General features: G+C 45.4%; 1 protein-coding gene across 2 annotated transcripts in view; it reads right to left on the reverse strand.

Annotated features, from left to right (window-relative positions):
* GCLC (glutamate-cysteine ligase catalytic subunit) overlaps positions 1–20199 on the reverse strand; it is a 41502-nt gene extending 21303 nt beyond the window's left edge. The window contains exon 1 of one of the 2 annotated variants that reach the window (XM_074348918.1): positions 19569–20199. In XM_074348918.1, coding sequence (XP_074205019.1) covers positions 19569–19718 — 150 coding nt within the window. In that variant the 5' untranslated portion in view covers positions 19719–20199. The remainder of the gene's footprint in view (positions 1–19568) is intronic. The other variant, XM_074348917.1, reaches the window with a different exon arrangement.
* Between the last annotated feature and the right edge of the window lie 5624 nt (positions 20200–25823).

The raw sequence follows: 25823 nt of genomic DNA on the forward strand, positions 1-25823 counted from the left end.
AGCCATCCCCATCAGAGAAAGGCTACTGTTAAGACTGCTCTGCCCTTCAGCCAAGAAATATAAAAGGAAAAAAGTGTTAGTAACCATAGGAAATAGCCTGGCAGGTTTAAAGGACAACAAACAACAAACTTTCTTTTTTTCTTTTTTAATTCTTATTTTTTATTGAAGTGTAGTCGATTTACAGTGTTAGTTTCAGGTGTACAGCAAAGTGATTCAGTTATAGTTACATACATACGAACCTTTATACTTTTTCAGTTTCTTTGCCATTACGGCTCATTACAAGAAATTGAATATAGTTCCCTGTGCTATACAGTAGGTCCTTGTTGCTTACCTAGTTCATATATAGTAATGTGTATCTGATAAAGTTTCGATTAACTTTTGTTAGTTGTTGCTGTGGACTGAATGCTATCCCTCCCACCCCATTAGAAGGGAGGCCTGGGCAGAGAGCGAGATGGCAATTAGGTCAGGAGAGATCTGTACCCTTTAAAGAAGAGAGGAAAAAGGTCTCTCTCCACCATGCAAGAACACAGGAGAAGGCAGTCATTTGTAAACCAGGAAGAGGGCCCTCACCTGGAACTGGATACACCAGCACCTTAGATCTTGAACTTCCCAGCCTCTGGAACTGTGAGAAATAATTGTCTGTTCTTCAAGCCACCCACCCTGTGGTATTTGTTACAGCAGCCTGAACTGACCAAGACATTGTCTTACTGATAAGTTCAAGTTCCCATTCATGCTTCTCTACTAGACTCTTTTAGTTCAAAAAATGGGTAGGGGCTTGATTTAGGTAACACAAACCAGAAATGTGGTATCTCTACCTGTACAATCACTCAATGTCAAATGCCTGAAAGCTGTGGGCTGCAGAATCTGGAACTGCTCCCAACGTTAGGTACAGGTGTTCAGGTAACATCTACAGATCCCGGACTCCGGGACAGCTAAACCTGATGGAACAGGAAACTTCGTTAAGCCTCTGGATGGATATCTGAAAACATCCAAAGTATGAGACGTGGGGTTTACCTTTAAATAAGCAGCATGAGGAGTGGTGTGCCATGAACTTGCCACTCACGCATCCTAATCTTCAAACTCATCATGCAAAGTCGGCTCGATCACCCATTTTACAGGTGGGCAGGGCTGCCCAAGGCCACAAGTGGCAGAGCAGGGATTTCAAGGCCCAGCACACCTTGCTGCTAGGACCACAGAGGATGCCAACCTTGGTTAGTGACAAGCTTTTTAAAAAGCTGTTGTAAGCTTTGAGGCAGGGATATGTTATAATACTGGCCGAAAATCTTTCAAACCGATTATGCCTCCGTTTTACACAGTGGGCCTGATAGTGAATGACAGCAGCTCAGCTGTAGCAGTTACAGATTTAAATGGATGGGTCACACTGTAAACCGACTAAACTTCAATTAAAAAAAAAAAGGCAATAAATAAATAAACCAATCGATGGATGAGCCTGTCTCCTGTCTGCTCTGTGTAGCACCTTACACCCTCCCAGGTAGGAAAAAAAACCTTCCTCCTTCATCACTGGCTCCAACACATCTGCCTGGTATCAACTGTCACGGGGTGACGCTATCTTTTTAGCTGGATGACATGCTTCCGGAAAGAAAGATGAAGAGATACTTCCTTGCTGACTGGGTTCCCACCACTTATCTATTATCAAAATGAACCAGAACTGTGGTACCAACTATATAACCTAGATTGCAATCACTTTTGTTAGTTTCCTAGTTTTGAAATGACTGAAATCCCCAGTTTTCAGAATCATGCTCAGCCCAGAGGCTGAAGGCCTTGGGTGGGACAAGAGAACAGAAAACCCAAACTCAGGTTGTAAATATCAGCCCAGTGGATGACATTTAAAATGCTAACAAACCAAACTCTCCTTAATTAAAAAAAGAATCACCCATGATCTCATTAAGCAGATGAAACAGAAAAACATCAGAATATTTACCTCATGAGAAAGAGAAACTCACTTCTGGATAACATCTGAGTTCAGAATTGCCCAAACACCTTCCAAACTCAATTTAAGGCTTTCTGAAATAATTGTCCCCTACAGCCGAAGCCTCGATCTTTTTGCATCAGGGTTCAAAAGGGCTCTCTGACCGCTCACCTTTTGGTTACCTTAACCCTCCCCCCACCTCAATATTTCACATTTATTTCCAATTCTAGTCCACGCAAGCACTCAAAGAGTTAACTCGATCCTTAGGAGCCAGACCGGAGCTGTAAAGGAGTTTGGTTCGGTAATTGGCTGTTCAGGAATAATAAAAACTGATACATTAAAACAACGTTTCCCCAAACACCTAAAGCCACCATGATTTATTTTATTATCTCTGGGTTTTTATTTCCATTCTACCCTTTCTGTTTGCGTAAAAAGGATGAGAGGAAAAGGCAAAATCAAAGAAAAAAAAAAAATAACGAAGCAGGACATAGAGGCCCTTTTGTATACAACACAGATTCTGAGGACTAGTTTCTGCTTCCGAACTTCAAACATCTGGGCTGCACACCCAGGTACAGTGACACCTCGCTGTGCATAACAAGACGCCGACAGCTGTACCCGAGGAGCGATAAAAATGGGTGCAGCGTGACTAATTCAAATTCGAGTAATTGGCCTACCATTTGGAAGCAGCAAAGATACCCACCCGGCTCCATTCTCCCCAGACGTAATTCAGAGAGGGCACTGCTATTTGGCACTGCTATTTTTAAACGGAAGAACAGGCCCGATAAAAAAGCCCCACCACTTTGAGACATATTTTAAGTGTGTGCTTTTTCTACAAATTAAAATTAAAATTCCTTAGCTGTCTATTGCTAAAAGGCTAAATGTTATCCCACTAGAATGAAAGTCTCTAATATCTCTGAGCTGTTGAATCAAAGACAAAGGCACATTCAAAAGATTATTACGTGGTTTACTTGTGATACGGGGTTGCTAGGAGGCAACAGCCCTCCAGCCTTTTAGCGCAGGTCCGCACAGGCGTGAGGTGCTGGGTGTTCATCTGAAATGAGGCCAATAAAAATAAAGAATTTTAATTGACAGAGATGTCAGTCAGTGGTGACCATATATAGTAGACAGTGAGATACCTGTGGCATTAAAGTTCGAGATAATAGTCCATATCAACTATGAACACAAATCTTAAAAATCTCAACATTTTAATATTAAGTCTTTAAATGGTATTTACCAGTAGTTTAAAGTAATTTTTAAAAAAAAAAAAAGCATTTGGATATTCTACTATGAGGGTAAGGGTTTCAGGAAGTTTAGTATTTGAACAAAGGCTAGACATTTAATAAAATACTCATTTTTAAATTTCTACTCCCTGGAGGTGAAAATCAATTACCTATTTAGGAAACAATCTAGTTCTACCAAGCCTCAGAAGCAGCTGGAGGCAGTTCCCTCTTCAGGGAGGTTAGACTTTGAGGAAGTTCTTCTGTCAATTTCTGTGTAAATTAGAACAAAGGAATTTTCCCAGAGAAACAATGTTATACAAAGGTAAGGTTGGGGGGTGTGCCTCTCAAAGGTATTTAACCCATCCTGTGCCTGACCTCTAGAGAGCAACCCCATCACCAAGGTCCCTGAGGGACAGTGAGCCTTGAGAGCTTACATTTCCTCCCAGGCAGTGGGATAAGGACGAGGACTCGGCCTCCTTGCACCCTGGAGAAGGGCTGTAGCCAGGGGGTCGGGTCCAGGAGGGCAAGGGGCTGATGGGGGAAGGGTCGGATCTTGGCCCAGGAAGAGGGGGCAGCAGGGCAGGGTCTGCAGCCACCCCACCGAAATTCAGCACTCCGGATTCAGGGCCAGCTCCCCCACTCCACTGGCCCACGCAGTAGTCTTGACGCCCGCTGGAACCACCTGTTGCTTCTAGGAGACCCAGTTTTCTCCGACACTAACCCCTACAGAAGCCCGCAGCCTTTCTGTGACAGGGCTCTAATTAGCTGGGGACCGTTACTGCCTAAACACACTGCTTGCTGCCCCTGCCCTCACTGTCCTTTCACCCACCCAAAGTCCTGTGCCGGGAAAGCCCTACAGAGCCAGGCGGATGTGGCTCCTGCTCTCATGGGGACATGTGGCTGGAATAACAGCCAGTAACTCAACAGAGCCACGTGATCTGGATATGAACTCCACATGACCATCTGAGCTGTGCATGTGGGACTCGAGGGTCTGGTCCCGTCCAAGGCTTCCTAGGGAAAGGGACTGGCCAGGCAAAGGAGGGGGTCCTCACAAATACGGTCCCCCCAGAGCCCTGATCTGACCGCAGCACAGTCACCTGTCTGGCTGGCCAGAGATGCAGGCAAACTGAGCCCGCCCCCAGGGACCTGGCCAGTCATCCCTCTCTGGGTTACAAACTGTTCCAAAGCTGGTACCTTCTGTCCAGAAGACTGTTTCCTCACACGGCAAAATATTAACGACCAGTATTTTTGAGCACTTTTCACCATCTAGTCAGATGGGACCCATTTCTGCATCTAGCATGAGACCCAGACTTGGAGCACCCAAATGGGTGCCTGCCACAGTGATGCTACCCCTTTAAATCACCCATGGTGAAACAGGGAGGACCTGCACACAAGACCAAAGGGCAGCAGGGCCTGAAACAAGGGATGAACTTGTGCTGACCACAAGTCCAGGGACCATCTGTACATATTGCCATTTTAGGCTGTAACTGTGGTATGTTCCCCAAAAGGAAAGGTTTTAGTAGCTTAAAGTTACATCAAATTCTTATAATACCTACTATATTTTGACCTTCCCCCCACTATGAAATGCCATTTCACAGCACAGACTTTACATGGGGTGCAATGCAGGGAAGTTTATACTTGTAACACAAAATAAATGTGGCCTCACTCTGCCCTGGTCCTCTGTTGGCATCCTAGATCAGGACTTTCCAGAGCAGGGGGCTTTTTATTTATGCTAATCTCAACTTTAACATAAACGATGCACAAATGCATACAATGCATGAAATGATGAATTTCCAACATGATTAGGTAAAGTAACTTCCTTGAATGATTATCAAAATAAATTCTTCATGTGCCAGATTAGTGATATGAGGCCTAAGTGGGGGGAAAAAAATCTTAAGATTTAAGAAAGAGAAAGAAAATCAAACCAGGGAAAATTGTGGTGAATCTCATATGGCGGACAATGACACAAAAAGAAAGGGAAAAAAAAAATCACACTCTCCATTACGGTACATGAGTGTGACTTTTTAAGAGTTAAAATAAAAAAACTCAGTTCCCAGGTTCCTAACTGGACATTGCAAACAATCCTATTGCTGTAGGAAGTTGTACTGGACAGCACTGGACTCGAACACAAGAGAAGCCACACCCTGGAACTGACCTGGACACAGGACTTCTGGTACAAGGGAAACCCTTAAACGTAGACCTGCTCTTTCACGCCCTACAAACGGTAGGGGACATTTATTTTCTGGGCCTCTGAAATTGACACTGGCTTTTTTTTTTTTTAACCATGCCACTATACTTCAGGAATATGTCAGTTTTAATTTTCTGATGGTTAAAAGACCAGGTTTAACTCACTCCTACCTTATTTCTGAACCAGACTAGCAGAACTCAAAGAGTCTTCTCAGAAAAGACAGCACATCAAGTTAAGTTACCCACAGGGAGGTTTGCTGCGGCCACCCACCCGGCACTCCACAATTTAGAAACCTAAACCAGAAGACACTTCCTCCTGAAACAAGTTGTCAATGTAAGTAGTTCTTGTTTCCCTCAGCACACCTGCAGGTTAGTGAGCATAAGTGAATTCCTTGGCTCTTTCCTGAGAGCAGAGTCCTGGTCACCACATGGCTGACCAGTGAGGGTGTCTTGGACCACGTGCTCTGCAGAGGGGGCGGGAGGGAGTGAGGGATCAGGGCCACCCAGGGCCCCTGAAAGGACTCTGACAAGGCACAAGAGAGCTCAGGGCTTCAGCAGGGGCCAGGCAGTCCTGGGGAGGACACCCTTCCTCCGTGGCGGGGCTGGCTCAGAGCAGGCAAGCCACAAAGCCAGCTTGGTCTTGGGTGAGTGTGTTTATGAAGTTGACCCAAATTCTGGGACCAACAAGACATGAGAAATTCAGGGCTTGAGTTCTTAGGAGTTGGTGGTCAATTAACTCACTCAACAAATGGGGGGCAGTGGGGGACTGCTTTCTAGAGAGACTGAGAGAGGTCTGGTGCTGAAATACAGGGATGCCAGTTAAATGCCTACAATCTCAAACCGATGAGTCGGGGCTCTGGCTTTGGCCCACTACCTGCTGCCCGGATGAGGGCCGCTGGGCTGGCGGCATAACTGTCAAGTGAGGTCAGCCGGATCCCCATAGAGGCTCATCCATTTCACAGGGCTGCTCTGCCAGCAGCAGATTAGCTGGGAAGGCAGCGGCCACGTCACTAAGCCTGTGGCATCTGTCCTGCAGACCCAGAAACTGACCACACATACTCAGTACTTTGGGTTTGAAAGCATGCTGGCCTTTAACTGGGCAGGAATCGGGGGCCTGCACTTGGGGCGCTAAGGCGTTCATCGCAGCAGCTGCCTTCGTTCCCACCACCCCTCACCCCACTCCCTTCTGGTCCACCGCCAGCCTCACGGCAGGATGGAGCCCCCAGACACCATCCCAGAGCTCTCAACCTCCTACCCGGGAGGGAGGTGGTCACGGGGAGCTCTGGAGTCGACCAGTTTGAATCTGAAACTTCTGTGTCTGTTCTTTTGTAAAATGGGAGTAATGCCTACCTCAGGGGGGCACTGGGGAGGATCACAAAAAATAATGCATGTAAGCGCCTAAAACAGTAGTGAGGACACGCATCAGTCCATGTCAATGGTGACTGCTTTCTAGCCCTTGGACAGCGACACACTCATTGAGGCAAAACAGGATCTTGTTAAGTGTTCTTCAAAATGCTGGTTATAACCCCTTCGGGGGCCGTGGTGCCTTATAATCAACACTACAAAATAAATCTTGAAGTAGAGTAGAATAAAATATCAGAATATGTCACTCGCGGGAAGCCTGTTACTGTTTCACCCAGAGTTTCACACGGGGTGTTTGTTTCAGGTACTCTTGGTTTCAGTAAAAGTGAAAGCCCCAGTGCAGAACACCCCAAGCTCTGCCGCAGCCAAACTGGTTCTTTCTCCGCCGCGGGTCAAGTCGCTTCCCTCCGCTCCTCGACATTTTCAAAGGGCTCACACGCGGCACAACGTCCAACATCCCCCTCCACCTCCCGGTGCACAGGCCCATCTCCGGCCCCGCCCCCCACGCCGGCGGCCCCGCCCCCCACGCCGGCGGCCCCGCCCCCCACGCCGGCCCCGCCCCCGGCCTTCTCTTTGCTGCTCCACCCGCCCACCACTTCGAGTCTGAGACAGCACTCCTCTACTTGGCAAGCTTTCAAGGCAGCCCTTCAAAGAGCTGGCTCTTGCAGGGATCAAGTCAAGTGCCCCCTCTTCACAGGAACCTTTGCAGGCCCCCGACACTAGGTAGGACCCCCTTCTTGTTCGCACCTACTCTAGTGCCTGCTGGAGTTGCGGGAAGTGGCTATCCTGGCCGGAGCAGTCTTAATTTTCCCTCCCTCCTCACACATATTACAATTATTTAGAGTGTTTTTTTTTTTTTCTCCCTTCTCCAGAGATGAAAACAGTGTTCCTTCCAATTCTAAACTATCATTTCTGTAAACTCTTCCAGAAATTCTCAGTACAGGACCATCCATTTTCCTTTCCTTCTCAAATACAAGACATGACACACACGACAATGCCAGGAAGGTAATTTTTTTTTCAAACGCACCGTCTCGTCACCCAAAGCTTTACCTTTTTTTTAGCATATGATCTCTTAAATTGTATGCACGTTACCAGTGGAAATCTAAAACTGATTACGTCCTCTTCTGCTACAACAGGAAGATAGTAAACACATTTCCATTTTTTATTAAGGCTTCAGACTTCGTGGGCAATTTCATTTCTTTCAACTAGAGTCATAACAGAGCGAGGCCCTGAGAGGCGCACGGGCTGCCGCGTCTAGACCTGCTTTTCCAAGCTGCTCTCTGACTTGGTCTCTCATTTCTGCCTCGACTGATTGTTCTACAGTTCATACTGAGCTGAGGAACAAGACTGCAGAAACTGTGTATAAACTGAGTGATCTCCGGGTAAGGGCTTGAGACACACTTCTAGGAGTAAAGTGCATGCACTCTGTACGCAGAGGACTTTTGCTTACTTCCTAGTTCTTGCTGTTTGTGCATTGGGGCCGGATCCTGACCCCTGGGTACCACTCCCACAGCAACGGCGGCTTTGGGGCGGAGGGGAGGACCATGGGCAGGGCTGCTGCAGCCTGTGAAGGACGACACGCCTTACAGGTACCCGACTTGCGTAAACACGTGAACGCTCCCAGCGGGAGATGAAGGGCACGCTCCCAGATAACCTCTGTAGGTTCCCGAGGCTTCCAGTTCTCAGCGCATCCTTCCAAACAACTTTCGTAATTAAAAAAAAAAAGTTCACTTTCCAGTGTTTAAGGTTACTAACATTCAGAGAAATGCCAGCAAGCTTTCACAGGTACTTGGAGATCTTCACTCTTTCTCTGGAGCATTAAAGTATGGGGAGCCCTGTGCACCCTGATCCTGGTGGGTAACCCGAATGGGGCACTCACGTCTCAGATCCTTACGAGCTTCCAGGAAAGGGGTCGTGGAGGCTCTCACCTTAAAGCTTTGCTTTAACTCTGTTAAATCAGCATCCAGTTCAAAAACAGAGGAGTTAACTGAATCCAAAGGACTGAAAAAGGACCTGGGGGATGGGAGACAAGACAGTGTGTTTGTGTGAACATTTACGTAATTAGGAACATCTGATCTGGGGGTTCTTTGCAATCTTGTTGTGGAAACAAGTTTAATTACTAAATCGTGAACATCTCAGAACACAGAAAGCTCTCCAAACAGCATCCCAGAGAACTGTAGCCCATATGAACTCTCTAAAAATACACCAACCTGTACACCTGAGTTTTCCAGATACCTATAAAAGATGTGCTCTTTTGGCGAGAAGTCTGAGGCTTATTTATGTTTCCCTACCTTTCTAAACAATGTTTGAGAAACCCAGCCTCTAAGTGGAGATTCAGGGTCAGCATTCTAAAATACTCAACAGGTTACCATCAGTTTCAATACACAATGGAGTTAAGTTGTATTTCCGTGGCTACTAACTTAAGTGACCCAAATGCATACACTTTCCCAGTTCAATTCTTTTTCTTTCTGAAAATCACAAGATTTCAAGGACCCTACAAGCTGTGAAAACATTCATGGGCTCTGTGCCGTTTATTTTGGCCAGTAACCCATTTTTGCTCCTTTCCCAAGTTCTTGATTCGTCACAGATAGGTTGCTGCCAAAGCCTTGGGTCCCTGCCTAACTGGCCAACCCCATGGCTTCCTTTCCATCCCCATCCTTGCACACCTCTCGAAAGCCTGCCGCCCTTGGTGCCCCCACGGCAGGCCCACTGCCCCACTGTTCCTTCTCAGCTTCTCACACTGCATCCCTGCCCTCAGTTCCTCACTGGCTTATCTTGCTCTCCACCTTGGTTTTAGGCCTGGGGCTGCCTAGCCACACACACAGTCTCAGGTGTCGCTCCGGCTCCTCTCCTCACTGTCTCCAGGCATCTCTACTGGATGAGCAGAGGGTTCCGAACCTGAACCTTGAAAGCATTTCCCCAGGAACTATCCCAGCAGGGACCCTTAGTCACTTGGTCATCAGAGTTAGGAACCTGGGAGAGATGCCACCACTAACGTGCGGGTCCCTCAGACGCCTCCTCCAGAGTATCTCTAACACTCACAAAGCTTTATCTCTAGAACCCCAGGCTAACTCTCTTCTGTCTCCCAGGAAGGACACGACCTCTGCAGTGTGAGCGCCCTGTCCCTAGTTACCCCTCCCAACCCATTTTTCACACTACCACCAGTGGGATCCAAGATCAGTCTCCCTGTACCATTCCTGGACTCAAGGCTCCTGCTGTGGCCCAGGACCAAGGACAGCCTCAGCCTCCAGCCACTCCCTGTGCCCTGCTCTGGTCTCACATCATGGCGGTAACCCTCAACTACAGGCATCTTCACAGTCGCACATCTGTACATCCCTTCTCCACCTCCCTCAGAGGTCCTTCTAGAAGGCCCCCTCCCCCATCTATACGACTCCCAGGATCTCCAGGTCTGGAGCAAACTCCTCTCCCTCCTGCCCGCCGCTACTGCCTGGCACTGGGGTTCTTCAAGGGCAGAGAGCTTCTCCCTTTTCTTGGTTTTTCTCTTCAACCCCACGACCTGCCTTGATAAGGGACTGCACAGGAAGGGCTTGATAAACAGGAGTCTCTCAGTGAGTACTTAAAAGTCATCTATTGTGGAAATAAAGCTTTTAGTGTTTGGCCACATGTAAGTGAAGCTCAAGTCTCAGCTTTTCTGAAGGAAACATTCTGGCTTTTCTACAGAGAAGCTGTGAAGCTCAAACAGGTTTACTCAGGAGTTAAAGAAAATGTTTCTAAAAATCTAATATCTATGGGTTTGTAATTAGATTCCTTTTTCAGTAGCCAGTAAAATACGTTCTCTTTGAAAAATGCTAAAACTCAAAAGGCGACAGGATAAGGAAATGGAGTCTACCTTTTCTTGTACACATTTCCTGATTTTCACAAGTTGTGTGGCGTGTAAAGCATTCTGAAACAGTTAAACTGTTAACAGATACAATTAGGAACTTCATCTACATATGGAAGCACATAATTCAAAACCAAATGATAGAATATTTTCTGATTAGGCTTACAGATGAGGAGACTGTGGCCCAAAGAATTTACGTTCTGTATCTAAGATCGCACAACTATTTCGGGGAAGACTTGGGGCCACATGCCCATCTTCAAATTAGTCCATTCATAAAATGTATGCAAATTTTTAAATAACTCTGTTTTCACCAAACACCCAGTCATAAGATGGTAACAGTGATACTCAGTGATGAAAATTATAGTGTAAAGACAAAGAAAATCCTGACTTGGCTAAAAATTTGTCTAAATCTTACTTGCCGGAGGTACCTTATAACCACAAGGGTAGCCAGCCTTTGGGCAAAGTCTATAGACAAAGGAGAGCAGAGATGGAAGAATAATAGAAAACAATAGATCCACTTCTGATCAAGATGGAGTAACGGTGATCAGCTTTGCCTTTCTATTGGAAACAAGTGAAAGAGAGAGAAAAAAATATGTGAAAGAATCTTCCAGACACTGTGCCCATCCCCATCCCCCCAACCCCGCCAAGACACTGAACATCACATAACAAAGGGCAGAGAGCCCTGTGATACGGGGGCAAACGTCTACCTAGGTCAGCCCCACAACTGCCCCAGCTGCCTGCCTGGAGACAGGCACCAGGTCACGGGCAGGGAGGCGAAGCGGAGTCCCGAGGACTCCCTGAATTGAAGACACGGAGCTGAAGGTCTGAGGAAACCAAGTCAATGGGAGTTCACAGGACCAAGTACCAATGAGAAGAGAGCTGCACAGACAACCCTGGGGACCTGCAGAGGCTCCCCGGGAAGGATTCGGCAGTGCATCGACCCACACGTGTGAGGTGAGGACCCAACGCTGGGACAAGGTGTGTTCCCACTGACCAGAACGGAGTGACTCCTAGTTCAGCGGCACTGGGGAAGTACTCCTGAAGGTCTTGCCTCAGAAGGGAGTAATTTGCCCAAAACTGAGACTTCTTGGATCTGCCAAACAAATTGCAAAAGCAAGACCTAAAAGGATCAAACTATTTCCAAATAACTACAGTCCAGAACAAAGCTTACGAACAGTTTCAGGAACATACAGTATCAAGCGCCCAGCGAGATAAAATTCGTAATGTCTGGCACCCAATCAGATTACCAGGCTTGCAAAGCAGCAGAGGAATATAGTCAAATGAAGAGGAAAAAACTCAATTAAACCTGACCTTAAATAGCAAAGATGACAGAATTAGCAAAGATATTAAAACAGAAAGAAAGAAAATACTACAAGAATTTTATAGGGAATTTTGTATTCCCTACGTTCAAAAACTGAGTTTAGTAAGGGTGCAGGATACAAGATAAATATACAAAAGCAATTTTAATATATCAGCAACGAACAATCAGAAATTGTAACTTAAAGAGTAAATACCACTTAAAATAAAATTAAAAAATTACAACACTCAATGATAAACCTGACAAAAGACATGAATGACTTAACCACTGAAAACTACAAAACACTGATAAGAGAAATTAAATGCAAGTGGACAGAGGTGCTTATTCATGTGTTGGGAGCATCTCCCCAAAACTGATCCATAGGTTCAATGCAATCCTAGCAGGGTTTATTTTGTTTGTTTTTGGTAGAAACTGCCAAGCTGTTCTGTGATTCATGTGGAAATTCAAAGGAACTAAAAGAGTCAAAATGAGTTGAAAAGAGCAAGGTTGGAGAGCTGACAGCACCTGATCTCACGACTTATTATAAACCACAGCAGTAAGCAGTAAGAAGAGCGTGGTATAGGCATAAAGGCAAAGAGATCAATGGAACAGTACAGAGTCCAGAAATGAAACCACACACACACAGACAACTGATACTAGATAAAAGTGCAAAGGCAGTGGAGAAAGGAGTCTTTTCAGCAAAGGGTGCCGGGGTACTGTGCAAAAGCAACCAAAACCAAAAAACCTTACATCATTGACAAAAATTAACTCAAAATGGATCATAGACCTAAATGTAAAACCTAAGACTATAAAACTTCTAGAAGAAAATACAGGAGAAAATCTTTGTGACCTCAGATTAAGGAAAGATTTCTTAAGATACCAGACCAAAAGCATGATCCATTTAAAAAAAAGGGGGGGGAACAAACTGAATTTCATCAAAATGAACAATTTCTGTTCTTCAAAAGAGTTGAGACAGTTCAAATTTCAAAAGAGGTGAAACAGAAAACATACTGGGAGCATATATGTGCAAAGCATGTATCTGGTAAGACTTAGGTCCAGAACACAAAGAACTCTCAAAACTCAATAAGAAAACAACTCAAACAATTTATTTCACCATAACGTCACAAAAAAGACATATGCGTGGCAAATTAGCACATGAAAAGAAACTCAACCTCAGTGGTCTTTAGGGGAAGTGCCAATTAAAAATACAATGAAATACCACCACACACCAATTAGAATGGCTAAAAATTAAAGAGACTGACTAATATCAAGTGCTGGCAACGCTGTGGATGAACCAGAACTAGACGGTGAGAATGCAGAATGGTATGATCACTTTGGAGATGTCTGGTAGTCTCCTTGAAGAGTTACAGCACAACACTCCCAGAATCAAGATAGATGAAACCCTAAGTCCACAGAGAGACATACTTTTCATAGTTTTGTCTGTAATAGCTAAAAATTGGATACGATTCAAATAGTGAATGAACAAACCGTAGTGAGATACACGCAATGGGATACAACTCAGTAATTAAAAGGCATGAGCCACTGATACATGCAATAACCTGAAGGGGGTCTCAAATTACATGTGCAGAGTTTAAAGAGCCAGACCAAAAAAGTACAAGCTGCAAGATTTCCTCGATATAGGAAATGCAAACTAAGCTGTAGAGACAGAAAGCAGATGGGTGGTCGCCGGAGGAAGTGGGAGGGAAGGGGAAATTACCAAGAGGCACAAGGACATTTTTGGAGATGATGAATGTACTCATTATTCTGATCGTGGTCACTGTTTCACAGATGTATCCATATATCAAAACTTATCAAACTGTACATTTTTAAATATGTGCAGTTTATTGTATGCCAATTATATCTAAATATAGCTGTGAAAATACACCCAAGTTGATTAAATGACAAGTGTATAAACAGAGAATATTAATTAGCAACCTCATTAGGAGACAGTCCACTCATTAATGCCAGCAACCTCAGTAATGGCCCACATATATAGTTTCCTACCTTTAACAAGACACTCAGATGCCCTGAGTATCTAAAAACGTCTAGAAATAAATTCTATGTTAGAGGCTCAGTAAGTATTCTGACATCTTTTCTCAGGATACAGGGTCTTACACTGAACTTTTACCCAGGTTTCTCTTTCAAAATCAAGCTACACACAGATTCTAGAGTAAGTACATTTGCTAATTCCAAATCAGCAATTAATTCTTCACAGAGGAATTCAGCAGTGATACAGTGGGGTCAGAGTAACTCATTCAGAAGTCCAGAAACATCTTCGAGGGGAGCCAGGTGCACACAAGTAATAAACCTTTTCCTTCCATTGTATTTTCCTCATGTCTTTATTTAAAGTACAGCAAAACCTCTACTAACCCAAAGGCCTCCACAAGCGAATCCTACCCGCTCACTGCACTTATAGCCCCCAAGTGCACAGAACCCGCACCTACCAGTGCTCTCTCTCACCTTTCTGCCTTTATCACTCTGTTCACCTCCCTTCTCTTCATCAGAATAATGGCCTGGAATTCTTCAGGGCGGCTTCCCAAAGATAGTGCCCCAAGCGATCAGAATCACCTGAAGTGTCATGTCTCTCTTACATGTCTACAAAGGGCACAAGGAAACTTCTAGAGGTGATGGAAGCGTTAGACACACACAAATGTTTTCTATGTTCTATTTTGACTGTGGTGGCAGATACCTGGTTGTAGAGACTTGTTAGAAGTCACTGTGCTGTATGTTTAAAATGAGTGAGTATTATTATAAGATATGTAAATTATAAATCAATGGAATTGGTTTAAAAAGAAAGCCGACATAAAACTATACAGCACAAAATGAACAGGAAAAAAAAAAAAAAAGAAACACCCAAACTGAGATGTACGCCAGAAGCAGTAGTCAAGCTCACATTTAAGCCAAGCTTAAATTTTTAGCCTCAATTCCTAACACACAGTTGACCCTTGAATAATGAGAGGGTTAGGGATGGCAAGTCTCCTCGCAGCAAAACATCTGCACGTCAACTTTATGGTCTGGCTCATGCAGTACGTGTTTACTGAAAAAAAAAATCCACATATAAGTGGACCAGTGCAGTTCAAACCCATCCTATTTACAGGTCTATTATACATAAAGCACGAGTTACCAGGTTCCCTAACCTTCAAAAATGAACCTCTTGGTTTAAAAAGGTAATTTTTGGGGGGGAGGGTGAAATCAACAGAAGGTTCCAACCATGTTTCACTTTTTCCTGGTTGTCACCCTTGTGCTTTAGGCATGTCAATAAATGCTGTTAAACTGACATCCACAGTGACAACAAGAGAGAGATCCAACACCTGTGTGTCACATGCCACAATGAGCTACGTAGGAAATCTGAATCCTCATGATTTGCAGAGTAATCTGTGCTCAATACCTTATTCTAAGAAATCAGTGTCAAATAATGCATTTTAAAAACACAGTTTAGATTTTGAAATGCAGTTTAGAAATACCATAAAAATTACCTAGCTAATGGAATATCATTGTATCTGAATGGGCAAATCTCAGTTAAAAACCCACAAAGATGGAATGTCTTATTCCCCAATGACCACGGCTATTTAAATGAGATGTTTTAAATGAGATACACTGGGTATTTTAAAATTTCCAAGTAAACATCTTAAGCTACTATTTGTGAGTCTTACTTAAAAGACTAGGCACTTACTTGTAAGCTATTTCACCAACATTATCTCACTCTTAATAACTCTATAAGGAATGTATTACTGTGCCCAATCTACAGATGGCAAAACTGAGGTTAAGAGAGATTACACAATTTGTCTGAAGCTACATGGAACCTTCAATTAGACTCAGATAACTGTGCTTTTGTCCAGTCTAGATTTATAGTTTGGGATGTCATTCTTGTTAAAAGATTATAAGCTTATTTATTAACAAGCTATGCATTCTCAAAATAGTTACTTAACCTACATTCTTACATTCTTAACCTACACAGGTAATGTGTAGTTCAAACAATGAAGGCTATACCAGCCCTTTAAAAATTCCATCTCAGTTTTATTGGTTTTATGTACGATAAGAACACACTCACAAATATTAAAGTATTCTATTTTCCTCTCAAAGTTCACATGGACTTATCTGCTAATTGGACAACTGACCTTCTTGTCTTTGAAAGCCACTATATACTGGGTTAAAAAATTAGAAAAAAATTGTTTCCTTTAAAATGTTTTCTGACACCCATGTAACTTGGAGAGTTTGAACTCTGTAAAAGGAGATTTGATGAAATCTCATACACTGTAAATAATCCAAAACCTGGTGTAATGTGTTTCAGAAACAGACTTGGAGTCAGACAGCTTTCAATTCTGATAATGCCTCTGCCACTAAGTAACCAAAAAGGCTGGCAGGTAGCTGACATTAGAGGCATTACTGGGAAGAGTCGTTATTTACTGCCACATTTGCAGCGTTTATAAACTTTCTGGTTGTGTCTTTTGATGTGCATGCTCCAAGTTAGAAACAAAATCTGTCCCTGAAAAGTTGTGTGAGCTGTGCTTACTTTTCTTGCATAAAAGAAGGCTTAGCAGGTGGCGGAGTCCCCAGGAACACCCACCTCCCCTCCCTCCAGCCCCCATCCTGGGGCCACTCCAAGGGTCTTCCCGGTACCTGGGAGTTAGAGCTCGGATCTCCCACAGAAACAGCCTGATCAACGGTGGCCAGGGTTGCGACCAGCCACACTATGGGTGGAACACGCATCTGTAAGCGGATCTGGAATCCGCTTCCTAAAGGTTCTCACAGGAAAACACTTCTGAGCTCCCCAAAGCCAGCATACACACACTTTTGTAACATAACCGTTTATCTCACGGTGATTGCTGGCAGCCTTCTCTTGACTCGGCAGTCTAAAGATGATCTGTCCCCAGGTGAGTTTCAAAGAGGAACCACCCTCTCATTTTCCAAAGGAGAAAACTGAGGCTCACAGCCACTAGGCAGTTTGGCAGACCCTGGAATACAACACAAGCGCAACCCCAAATCCAGGGTTCTCCCTGGTAAGTAAGTACCACCCGGGATAAATACAGTCCTTGTGACCAGCGCAGAGCTAAGGCAGCAGATCTCCTTCCAACCAGATCTACGACCATGGCTTTAGGCTCCTTTTTGCTTTTTCAATCCAAGTCCATGGTCCTAGAAACCCAACACCAAAACTTTCCACAAAGAGCGGTTTTGGCATCATGCTGACACAGCCCAATGTATCACATCCCAAACATCCCTCTGTACAGCGGGGCGTCCTTCATCTCAGGACTGCACCCCGCGCCACACCCTTCTCCACTTTTTATCCGCCCAGCCCGTTTCCCTCGGCCTCTGCACACAATCAAGCTAACTTCTGTCTGCTCCTCTGATCAAGGACGCCGCCACCATAAACGTGAAACTCTCACTTTTAAACTCCTTTAACTGCAACCATAGTAAGAAATAACTTACAAGCACCCAATATACCAACCCACAATACCCCCAAATAACTCAAAACTATGACACAGTATTCTCACTACGTATGATAAACTGATACTCTCCATTCATCCTACCCCACTTTTAAAGTCTTGGAGAGAAAAATATCTACGGGGAGAGGACAGACCATAAAATACAATACACAAATGAATACATAGCCATCCCTTGCTATTTGTGACAGACTGGTTCCAGGGCCCGCCAGAGACACCAGAATCCACAGATGCTCAGATCCCATAGGTGGCCTTCCTTTTGGTATCTGTGGATTCAACCAACCTCAGATTGGGTAGTACTGTATTTAGTATCAAGAAAAAATTGGTATAAGTAAATCCAAGCAGTTCAGACCCTCTTGTCTTTTCAGGGGTCAACTGTATAATATGTCAGGTGTTGTAAAGACACAATGAACTTTAGCCATCTAAAATCTACTCAGTTTACTTCTCAACCCACCAACAGATCATGACCTACAGTTTAACAAATAATGCTCCACAGAAAGAGTGATTACCTTTACAGGATGCTGGAGGAACAGAAGCATCAGCAAACACTTAGGTGCGAGATCCACGCCCTCCCTCTCATCACACCTCCTCTCTGCCCAGAGATGGAGCGATACCAAGCTGGAGAATTAGTACCTGCACGCCACAGGTCAAGGACAGGAGAGAGAACCCACCTGGGGTAGGGGTGGGGAGAACCAAGATTTCACTGAAATGTCAGCCCAGGAGTAAGAAAGAACAGTTTTGTGTGTGTGTGTGTATGTGTATGTGTGTGTGTTTTTTTTTGTTTTGTTTTGTTTTGTTTTTGCCTTAACCACCTGGGCAGTCTTCACAATCTCAATTCTTCCTCTTGGGTCAGGCTGCCTATTTCCAAGAGGACTGTCAATACTTGCAAACAGGAATTTTATTCTTTCTGAAAACCCTACACTCTACCCAGACATGACTGAAGCTAAATGTAAAATAATAATAAACGAGCAGCGGGTTACTTTTTAAATCTAAGATAAACTTTTCTACTTCATGGATTCTATTAAACAGTAAACTCCCCATTCCAATGGACCCTGGCTTGTTAGTAGAAAAAAAGGGAGTTGTGGGAGAGGGAAAAAAAATCTAGAAGGAATAGAAAATAGATCATGAAATAACACATATACACAAATGAATATATAAAATGTCAGATGCTGTAAAAAAAAATGAGCTTTAGACTAAAAACGATATACAAAATACATACTGTACCCCTTTTTCTGTCCAATAAAGTACAGCAAACCAGTTAAAATGTGAATTACTAGTCATTATACTTTTCTAGCTTAAAAACAGCACAATTCCTTCAACTGTAAGACGCAGAATCATTTTCCAATCCTAGAAAAACTAACTTTTTGCAAGGAGGTTCAGAACTGGTGTAGCAGCACTGACTAGAAGATAAATTATTGACACCCGGGCAAGCCATGGACAGCAAACAGTAAAAAGTATAGACAGGCTTTTTGAGAAGTCATTTAATTATCTGAACTGTATATACGTGTGGTTTTTAGAAACAGGAAGGGAAGGCACAAAAAGCTTTGACAGAAAAGGCTTGAAATCAAATAAGAGGCAATGCTTTCCAGATCATTCTAATAAACAATGGGTCAACATATTGAGAATTTAGAGACCCTTCACCTGGAAGCTGCATGCATGTTGAAGCACGGATTCGTAGTCTATGTGCTAGATCTAGGCCATGGAAAGGCACAAACAAATCCGAATTTTGAAGGTGTGAGAGTTCCCATTTAGAATTAAGGAGGACCAGGAAAGTTCTTCTCTTTTAGGAAAACTGAGCCATAATTAGCTTCAATTTATACTTATAAAGTGAGGCTGTGGGGTGTGATGAGAAGAAGAAGTTAGAGGTTTAAAAGATGCCTGGATGAGGTGGGGAGGAAGCGAAATCCTGAAACCTGATTCCTAACAGCACCGGCCTTCTAGGACAACTCAGCCCCTTTCATATTAATCACAAAGCACACACAGAGACGGGACGGAGGGCTGACAGGCGGCCGGCACACACCCCAGCCTGAAAACTCCAAGCACCCAGTGTCACACTTTTCCACACGCTCACATCCTCCCAGCGCCTACTCCGCCTTTGCTGAATGGGGAGGAAACCCTGGATGAATGAATGGGGGAGAGAGGTCCGGCCAGAAGGCTGGGAGCAGGGTCCCACTCCCAGACAGCCCCGGGCAGCGCCGGACGCTCGGGGGCGCAGCGGGGACCCCCGGGGGCCAGGGCCCGGCCTCCCCGAACAAAGGCGGCGCGGGGCGGCCGGGGCCGGGGCTCTCACCTCGTCGCCCCACTTAAGCACGTCCTTGTGCCGGTCCTTGACGGCGTGGTAGATGTGCAAGAACTGGAGGATCCCGTGCCGCCGCACGTGGTCGGCGTGGCGCTGGGTCTCCTCCCAGCTCAGCGGTGAGCCTTGGGACAGCAGCCCCATGGCCGCCCCCTCTCCTCGTCCTCGGGGCCGGCGGCGGCCGCTCGGGGCTCCAGGCGTGGGGCGCGGGGCCGGACACTCAGCGGCCCGCAGAAAGCGGCAGCGGCGGCGGCTCGGCCCTGGGGGGGCGCCCTCGGGCCGCAGCTAGCGGAGGTGGAGTTCGGTCCGCTCCGGCTCCCCGGCGCGGGGTCCTCGCCACCCAGGTGACCGACCCGGGGGTCGGCGCACCGCGCGGACAGAGGCGGCGGGAAGGTGGGCAGGCTGGGCGGCCCTCTGCCCGAAGGCTTGGCCCCTCGCCCGCTCCGGCTGCCGCCCCGCTCCTGCTCCGAGGCGGCGGCGGCGGCGGCCCCCACAGCCGCGGCGCGGCAGCGGCTCCCACTCCTCTTTGCCGGTGTCGTGCACTAGCTTCTTCCTACTTGTGACCAAAACCTGCGCCGCCGCCGAGCATGCCCAGTCACCTCAGCTCGCTCACCACTCCGGGACAAGATCCGCCGCTCCGGATTTTATAGACTACGGGCGGGGGCGTGGCCAGGAGGCGGTACAGGGGAGGAGGCGTGGCCGAGTGCCCCCGGAGACTCTGGAGGGCTCCGGGGGTGTGGAAAGTACGCAGGCGTGGCTAGGGCGGAGCCAAAGGGGAGGAGCTCGGCGCGGGTTACCGGGTAAGGTCGGCCTCGCTTTAAGCAAACGCGCTACGCAAAAGTCCGTTTTATCTAATGAAAGAAATCAGCTCTGGGTTGAGGAAGAAAGCTGATTATTTGAATTAATGAAGAATCCACCAGACTATCTTTTAGGTGAAAAGGGTCTCACACTTATAAAAACCAGGGTGATAGCAGCAGCATATGGCAAGAAAATCTGTCTACAACTTTTGAGATATGAACATATTACAAATATTTGTGTAGACTCTAAATGAACTATTTGATGACATGTGTTCTTTGGATGGCACAGACACCATTCATTGTAACAGAGGGGCTTTGTCAACATCCCCAGAAGGATCATTAGATTGAATCATCCCCCAAAGTATCTCACCTCCAAACCTAAGATTCGTCCACTAAGTGATTAAAATGATGCTCACATGAGCTTACCATGGGCGTAGAAGATATTAGAAATAACCGGGGTTGGCCTTGTCCTGGCAGGAAAGGGAAAGAAAGAGGTACCTCGCCCCTAAGTAATTGTTCGGTAAATGTGTCAACAGAGCGATGAAATAACAGGTCAGGGGGAAAGTGACAGCAACTAGATCATACATGTACTGAGGTCAGGAAGTGTGTATTTACTGTGCCCGAATCCCTCACCTGACAAAGTTAACATTTAGTAAGCACGTATTGACTGCCGAATGGATTATGATCGTAGGAGTCTCTTCTCCCACACCCTTCATATTGGATGTGCCCCCCTCTTAGGGCTTGGGGACACAGATACCCAAGTCTGGCTGTAATTTCCACAGGAGTGTGTGTGTGTCTGGAGTGTGGGTGGGGTATGACTGAAGCTCAGGAGATGTTTCAATCATCTGTTTCAACAGCCAGGATAAAAACCAAGCCTCCTTCTCTTCCTTCTGTCCACAGCCCACTCTTTCTTCCTTGTACCCTCCCCGCCAACCTCACTAGACCTGCGCAGTCCTAGCTTAGTGCTGTTTTTTCTGCTTGGGATTCTCCATCCGACACATTCCTGTTCATTCCTTGAGTCCCAGTACTCCTCTCTGTATTTTGATTGCATTTGTAAATGTCTCTATATCTACATTATGATAAAATCACATATATATACACACACATATATATGTGTGTGTATATATATGTATATATATATGTGTGTGTGTGTGTCTCAACACTAGATAGTGACTTCGTCTCGGGTAGAGATGATTTATGCCATTTTTGTCTTTAACTCTAGAAAAGTGCTTCGTATAAATGTTAGCTTCTTATGGAAGTCCAGCAGTGAGGGGGAGGGGTGGCGTGTAGTGTTGGTCATTGTCTTGGGGAGGCATCCAAAAAATCACTTTGTAATCCTCATAATCTCATCTCACATATGCATGATTGCATGTTGCTGTAACAGTATTTTGGATATGTTGTTATAGTATACTAAATTAATGACCTGTTCTTTTTAGTTTTTAAGGTGGCTAATGGAAAATATGAGATACATATGTGACTCGAATGCTACTTAATTGAAACACCACAGGTGTAGATATTCAAACTTTGCAAAGCACACTTTCCCCCTACACCTGCTGCATTTCTTCCCACCACCTTGAAGCTGGTCTCTTTGGAGAGTGTCAGTTTCGCCTTAATGAGGAAACAGGGACGGGGCTGTTCAGTAGGAGCCTAAGTTCTCATCTAGCCAAAGCTCTACGTTATACTGAGTATAGTGAGAATGAACACTGTAGTTTTAGTCCCTCAGCCCTAGATTCCTAGCTGACACTCATGGAAAGGGGCCTCTCCCACCCTACCACCTAATGCTCAACCAGTACCCAAGAAAGAGCCCCTGGGCTTTGGACAATCCCAAATCAGATGTAGCGTGGTGGCACCACCTGGCAGTTAGGTCAAATTTAACAGTGACTTCCACGCTGCCTTTACTAATTGCCGTTACAAGGGGAAAAAAAAAACACTACAGATCAACGGAAGTCATTCTCTATTTGACAGAGGTCTGCATTTTTAGATTGACTTCTCGATTCCATTCTGTAGATCGCACCCAGGACTGACTTTCGACTTCCGGGAGTGCAAGTTCAGCGGACAGCCTTGCCCAGAACGTTTAGGGCTTTAACGATGGCTAAAGCGAAAAGAAGGCCACCGTATCTTGCAGAATCAGCCTCGACCAAAGGCGAATTCCAGGTCACTTCTTCCGCAGAAAAAAAACTAGAGCCGCGGAGCCAGAACCCACCGGCTGTGCAAACACCGCATCTTACGCTCCCAGGGCCCCAGCCGCCGAAAGCCCCGCCCCCAGGGCGGCCCGGAAAACCCGGCGGGTGGAGTTGCAGGCCGGGAGCGGGCGCGCCGCGCCGCCGCGCTGAGCATGCTCGGAGAGCCGGTGGGTCGCGGGAGGAAGCGGCGCGGCCGCGGCCGCTGCACGCCGCGCCGTTGTTGTGATCCGGCCCCCGACACGTGACTGCGCTGGGCCCGCCCCGCCGCGCGCGGCGCCGCCTCCCCGTGACTCAGCACTTTGTGCGGGCTCCGTGCTGGAGGTCAATCCCGGAGAGGCTGCTCGGGGCCAAAGTCTCAGTCCACCACTCCTGCCTCGGAAGCTGCTGCTGATGATGTTGCGACAGCCATTTCAGACTGGCCGGTTTTCGGGCCTCCCGGCAAGAAGGAAAAGCAAATCGTTTCCCTGTGGTCCAGCGGCTCCCAGTTTCCCCTGAGTCAGCGGCTCCGCACAGAGTCGGGAGTTGGCCTCACAGAGAGCAAATGAGGAAAGCCCCAGGGTCTGTGCCTGGCCCGGGGGTGGGGTGGGGGGGTCTCAGCTTCAGGCCACTTGCGGTCACCTGCCCCAGCCCTGAGCATCCCCTAAGTGTTATGGATAACTTATTTTTATGGCGCACCTGCTTTATGCCAAGCTCTTTGATCTGGAATCAATAGAACAGTCCTGGTTGTTGCCACGTTTTATGGATGAGGCAACTGAGATACAGTAAAAAGTAAATAAGGGCAGTGGCTACGCAGGGCTTTGAACTCCGGTGTGATTTCAAAGCCCGTGCACTTCCGCTGCACCTCACATCCTGGGTAAAGCTGCAGGCGTCCTTCCGTGGGACTCTTCCTGGGCCCCACCTCCACTAAAGCCCTCCTCCTTTCATACATCCTTACTCCAAAAGACCTCTGGTCTGCCAGATGAGTTGCTTAAGATTTTTTTTTTCTTTTTCTTTTAATTAATTGGTAGAAACAGATACACAGTTATTTCTTCCGAAAGATGTGGGAAAGATTTTCTCCCTACAATTGCATTCTACTTGGAATTTGAATTAATCATATTGAAGAAGGTCCCCAGGGCCTTGAAACAGAAAAGCAGTAGCCAGAAGACTGGGGTCTTGGCCCCAGTTCAGAGGGTAACCTGCTGGATGGGTCTAAGCAAAGTTATGTTTATCATCAGAGAACCCCCCCCCTTCATCTGTTCAAATAAGAATCTGGAGGAAATGAAGTTTCCCTTCCAACCTAAACATTCTCTAGTGTCTAAATTAGTTGAAAAAGTTATTACAAGCTACTGAATATAGTTCCCTGTACTATGCATTAGAACCTTATTGTTTATCTATTTTATATATAGTAGTTTGTATCTGCTAATCCCAAACTCCTAGTTTATCCCCCGCTTCCTCTTTGATAGCCATGTTTGTGTCATATGTTTTTAGATTCCACATATAAGTGATATCATATAGTATTTGTCTTTCTCTATCTGACTTACTTCACTTAGCATGATAATCTCCAGATCCATCCATGTTGCTGCAGACAGCATTATTTCATTCTTTTTTATGACTGAGTAGTATTCCTCTGTGTGTGTGTGTGTGTGTGTGTGTGTGTGTGTGTGTGTGTGTGTGTATCTCACAAATTCTTTATCCAGTCATCTGTTGATGGACATTTAGGTGGCTTCCATTTCTTGGCTGTTGTAATACTGCTGCTATGAACATTGGGGTGCACATATTTTTTCAAATTAGATTTATCTATGGACATATGCCCAGGAGTGGGATTGCTGGATCATATGGTAACTCTATTTTTAGTTTTTAAAGGAATCACCATACTGTTTTCCATAGTGGATGCAACAAATCACGTTCCCGCCAACAGTGTAGGAAGGTTCCCTTTTCTTCATCATGTAGTATTTCTAACACATGATGCTGAGATGTGCAATTGTCATTTTAAGTAAAAAAACCAACCAGCCAATCACAGGACCTCTTTAACTTGGTTTTTAAAAACCCGTGTTTAGTTCATATGGATTTAAAAATATTTAAACATGTTCATTTTCATGGAGAGTTACAAAAGATCCGCTCAGTAAAGTGAAGGCCTTTATTAAGCTGGAGAAGCTTAGGTGTGTAAGGAAGATGGGTAGGAGTCAGTAGCGGGTGAGATTAAATATGTGAGAGTGAAAAAGGATGCCTTTAGAAGCAAGATCTCTCAGGATACATGACTTGATGGGATCCAGAGCACATGTAAAGTGGTGAGATTTTTTTTTTTCTTTTTTCATAACAGTCTGGTTGTCTTTCTGTGAGACACTAGGGATGAAGATGTACTGGGATGGGAAAGGTAGTAGCTGAATTCAGTAGGCTCACTCTTCACTGGAGTACAGTCAAAAAACACAACTTTGTATTATGGACATTTCCAAACCAGCACACAAGTAGGGAGAACATAGTGTGATATTCCTATTACCCATCTGCGGTATTGCCACATAGCTAGTCTTATTTTGGGTATTCACCCTCCTCTCATTAGTTTAGAGCAAATCTTGCTGAGTGTGATCTCAAGTAGTGAGCTCTAAGTGAGCACTGAAGACAGAAAGAGGAACATAAAAGATGATTTTGGCACAGGGATGATGGATGGTCCAGGCAGATGGGAAGGAATGAGCAGCAGACTAAGCCCTTCCTGGAAATCACTTTCCTTCGTGCAGAAATTGGAGACAGCTGACGTCATCCAGTGGTTTTCATTCCAGATTTTCTGGCTATTGTTATAAATTATGGGACCTTGCCTTTAAAAGCAAAGCCAGAAACAAACTCAAAAAACCATGCTTGTCACATGTAGTGTAAACTGTTTCACAATAGCTGGCAGGATAATTATTACGGTCAAAGGAGGCCCTGTCAAAAGGACAGTAAGGACTTTAAAGCATGTATTTACCCTTTTAAAGCTTCCTAATCTTGGGGGGAGGGTATAGCTCAGTGGTAGAGTGCATGGTTAGCATGCATGAGGTCCTGGGTTCAATCCCCAGACCCTCTGTTGAAAAATAAGTAAAATAAATAAAGACTCCTAATCTTAGTCAACTCCCTTTTCCTCCCATTTCACTTACCTTGGTCCACATACATTTTCATAAACTTTATTCTGGATTAGATAACATCAAATAATTCACTTTTGGCCCACAGCAACCCAGTACGTGTGGACCATGAGATGTGAAAAAGTGCTAAGCATAATTGCAGATATGTAGAAAGGCAATTGTCCTGGATATTGAGCAATT

Source organism: Camelus bactrianus, chromosome 20 (assembly GCF_048773025.1).
Source record: "Camelus bactrianus isolate YW-2024 breed Bactrian camel chromosome 20, ASM4877302v1, whole genome shotgun sequence".
Taxonomy (NCBI): Eukaryota; Metazoa; Chordata; class Mammalia; order Artiodactyla; family Camelidae; genus Camelus; species Camelus bactrianus.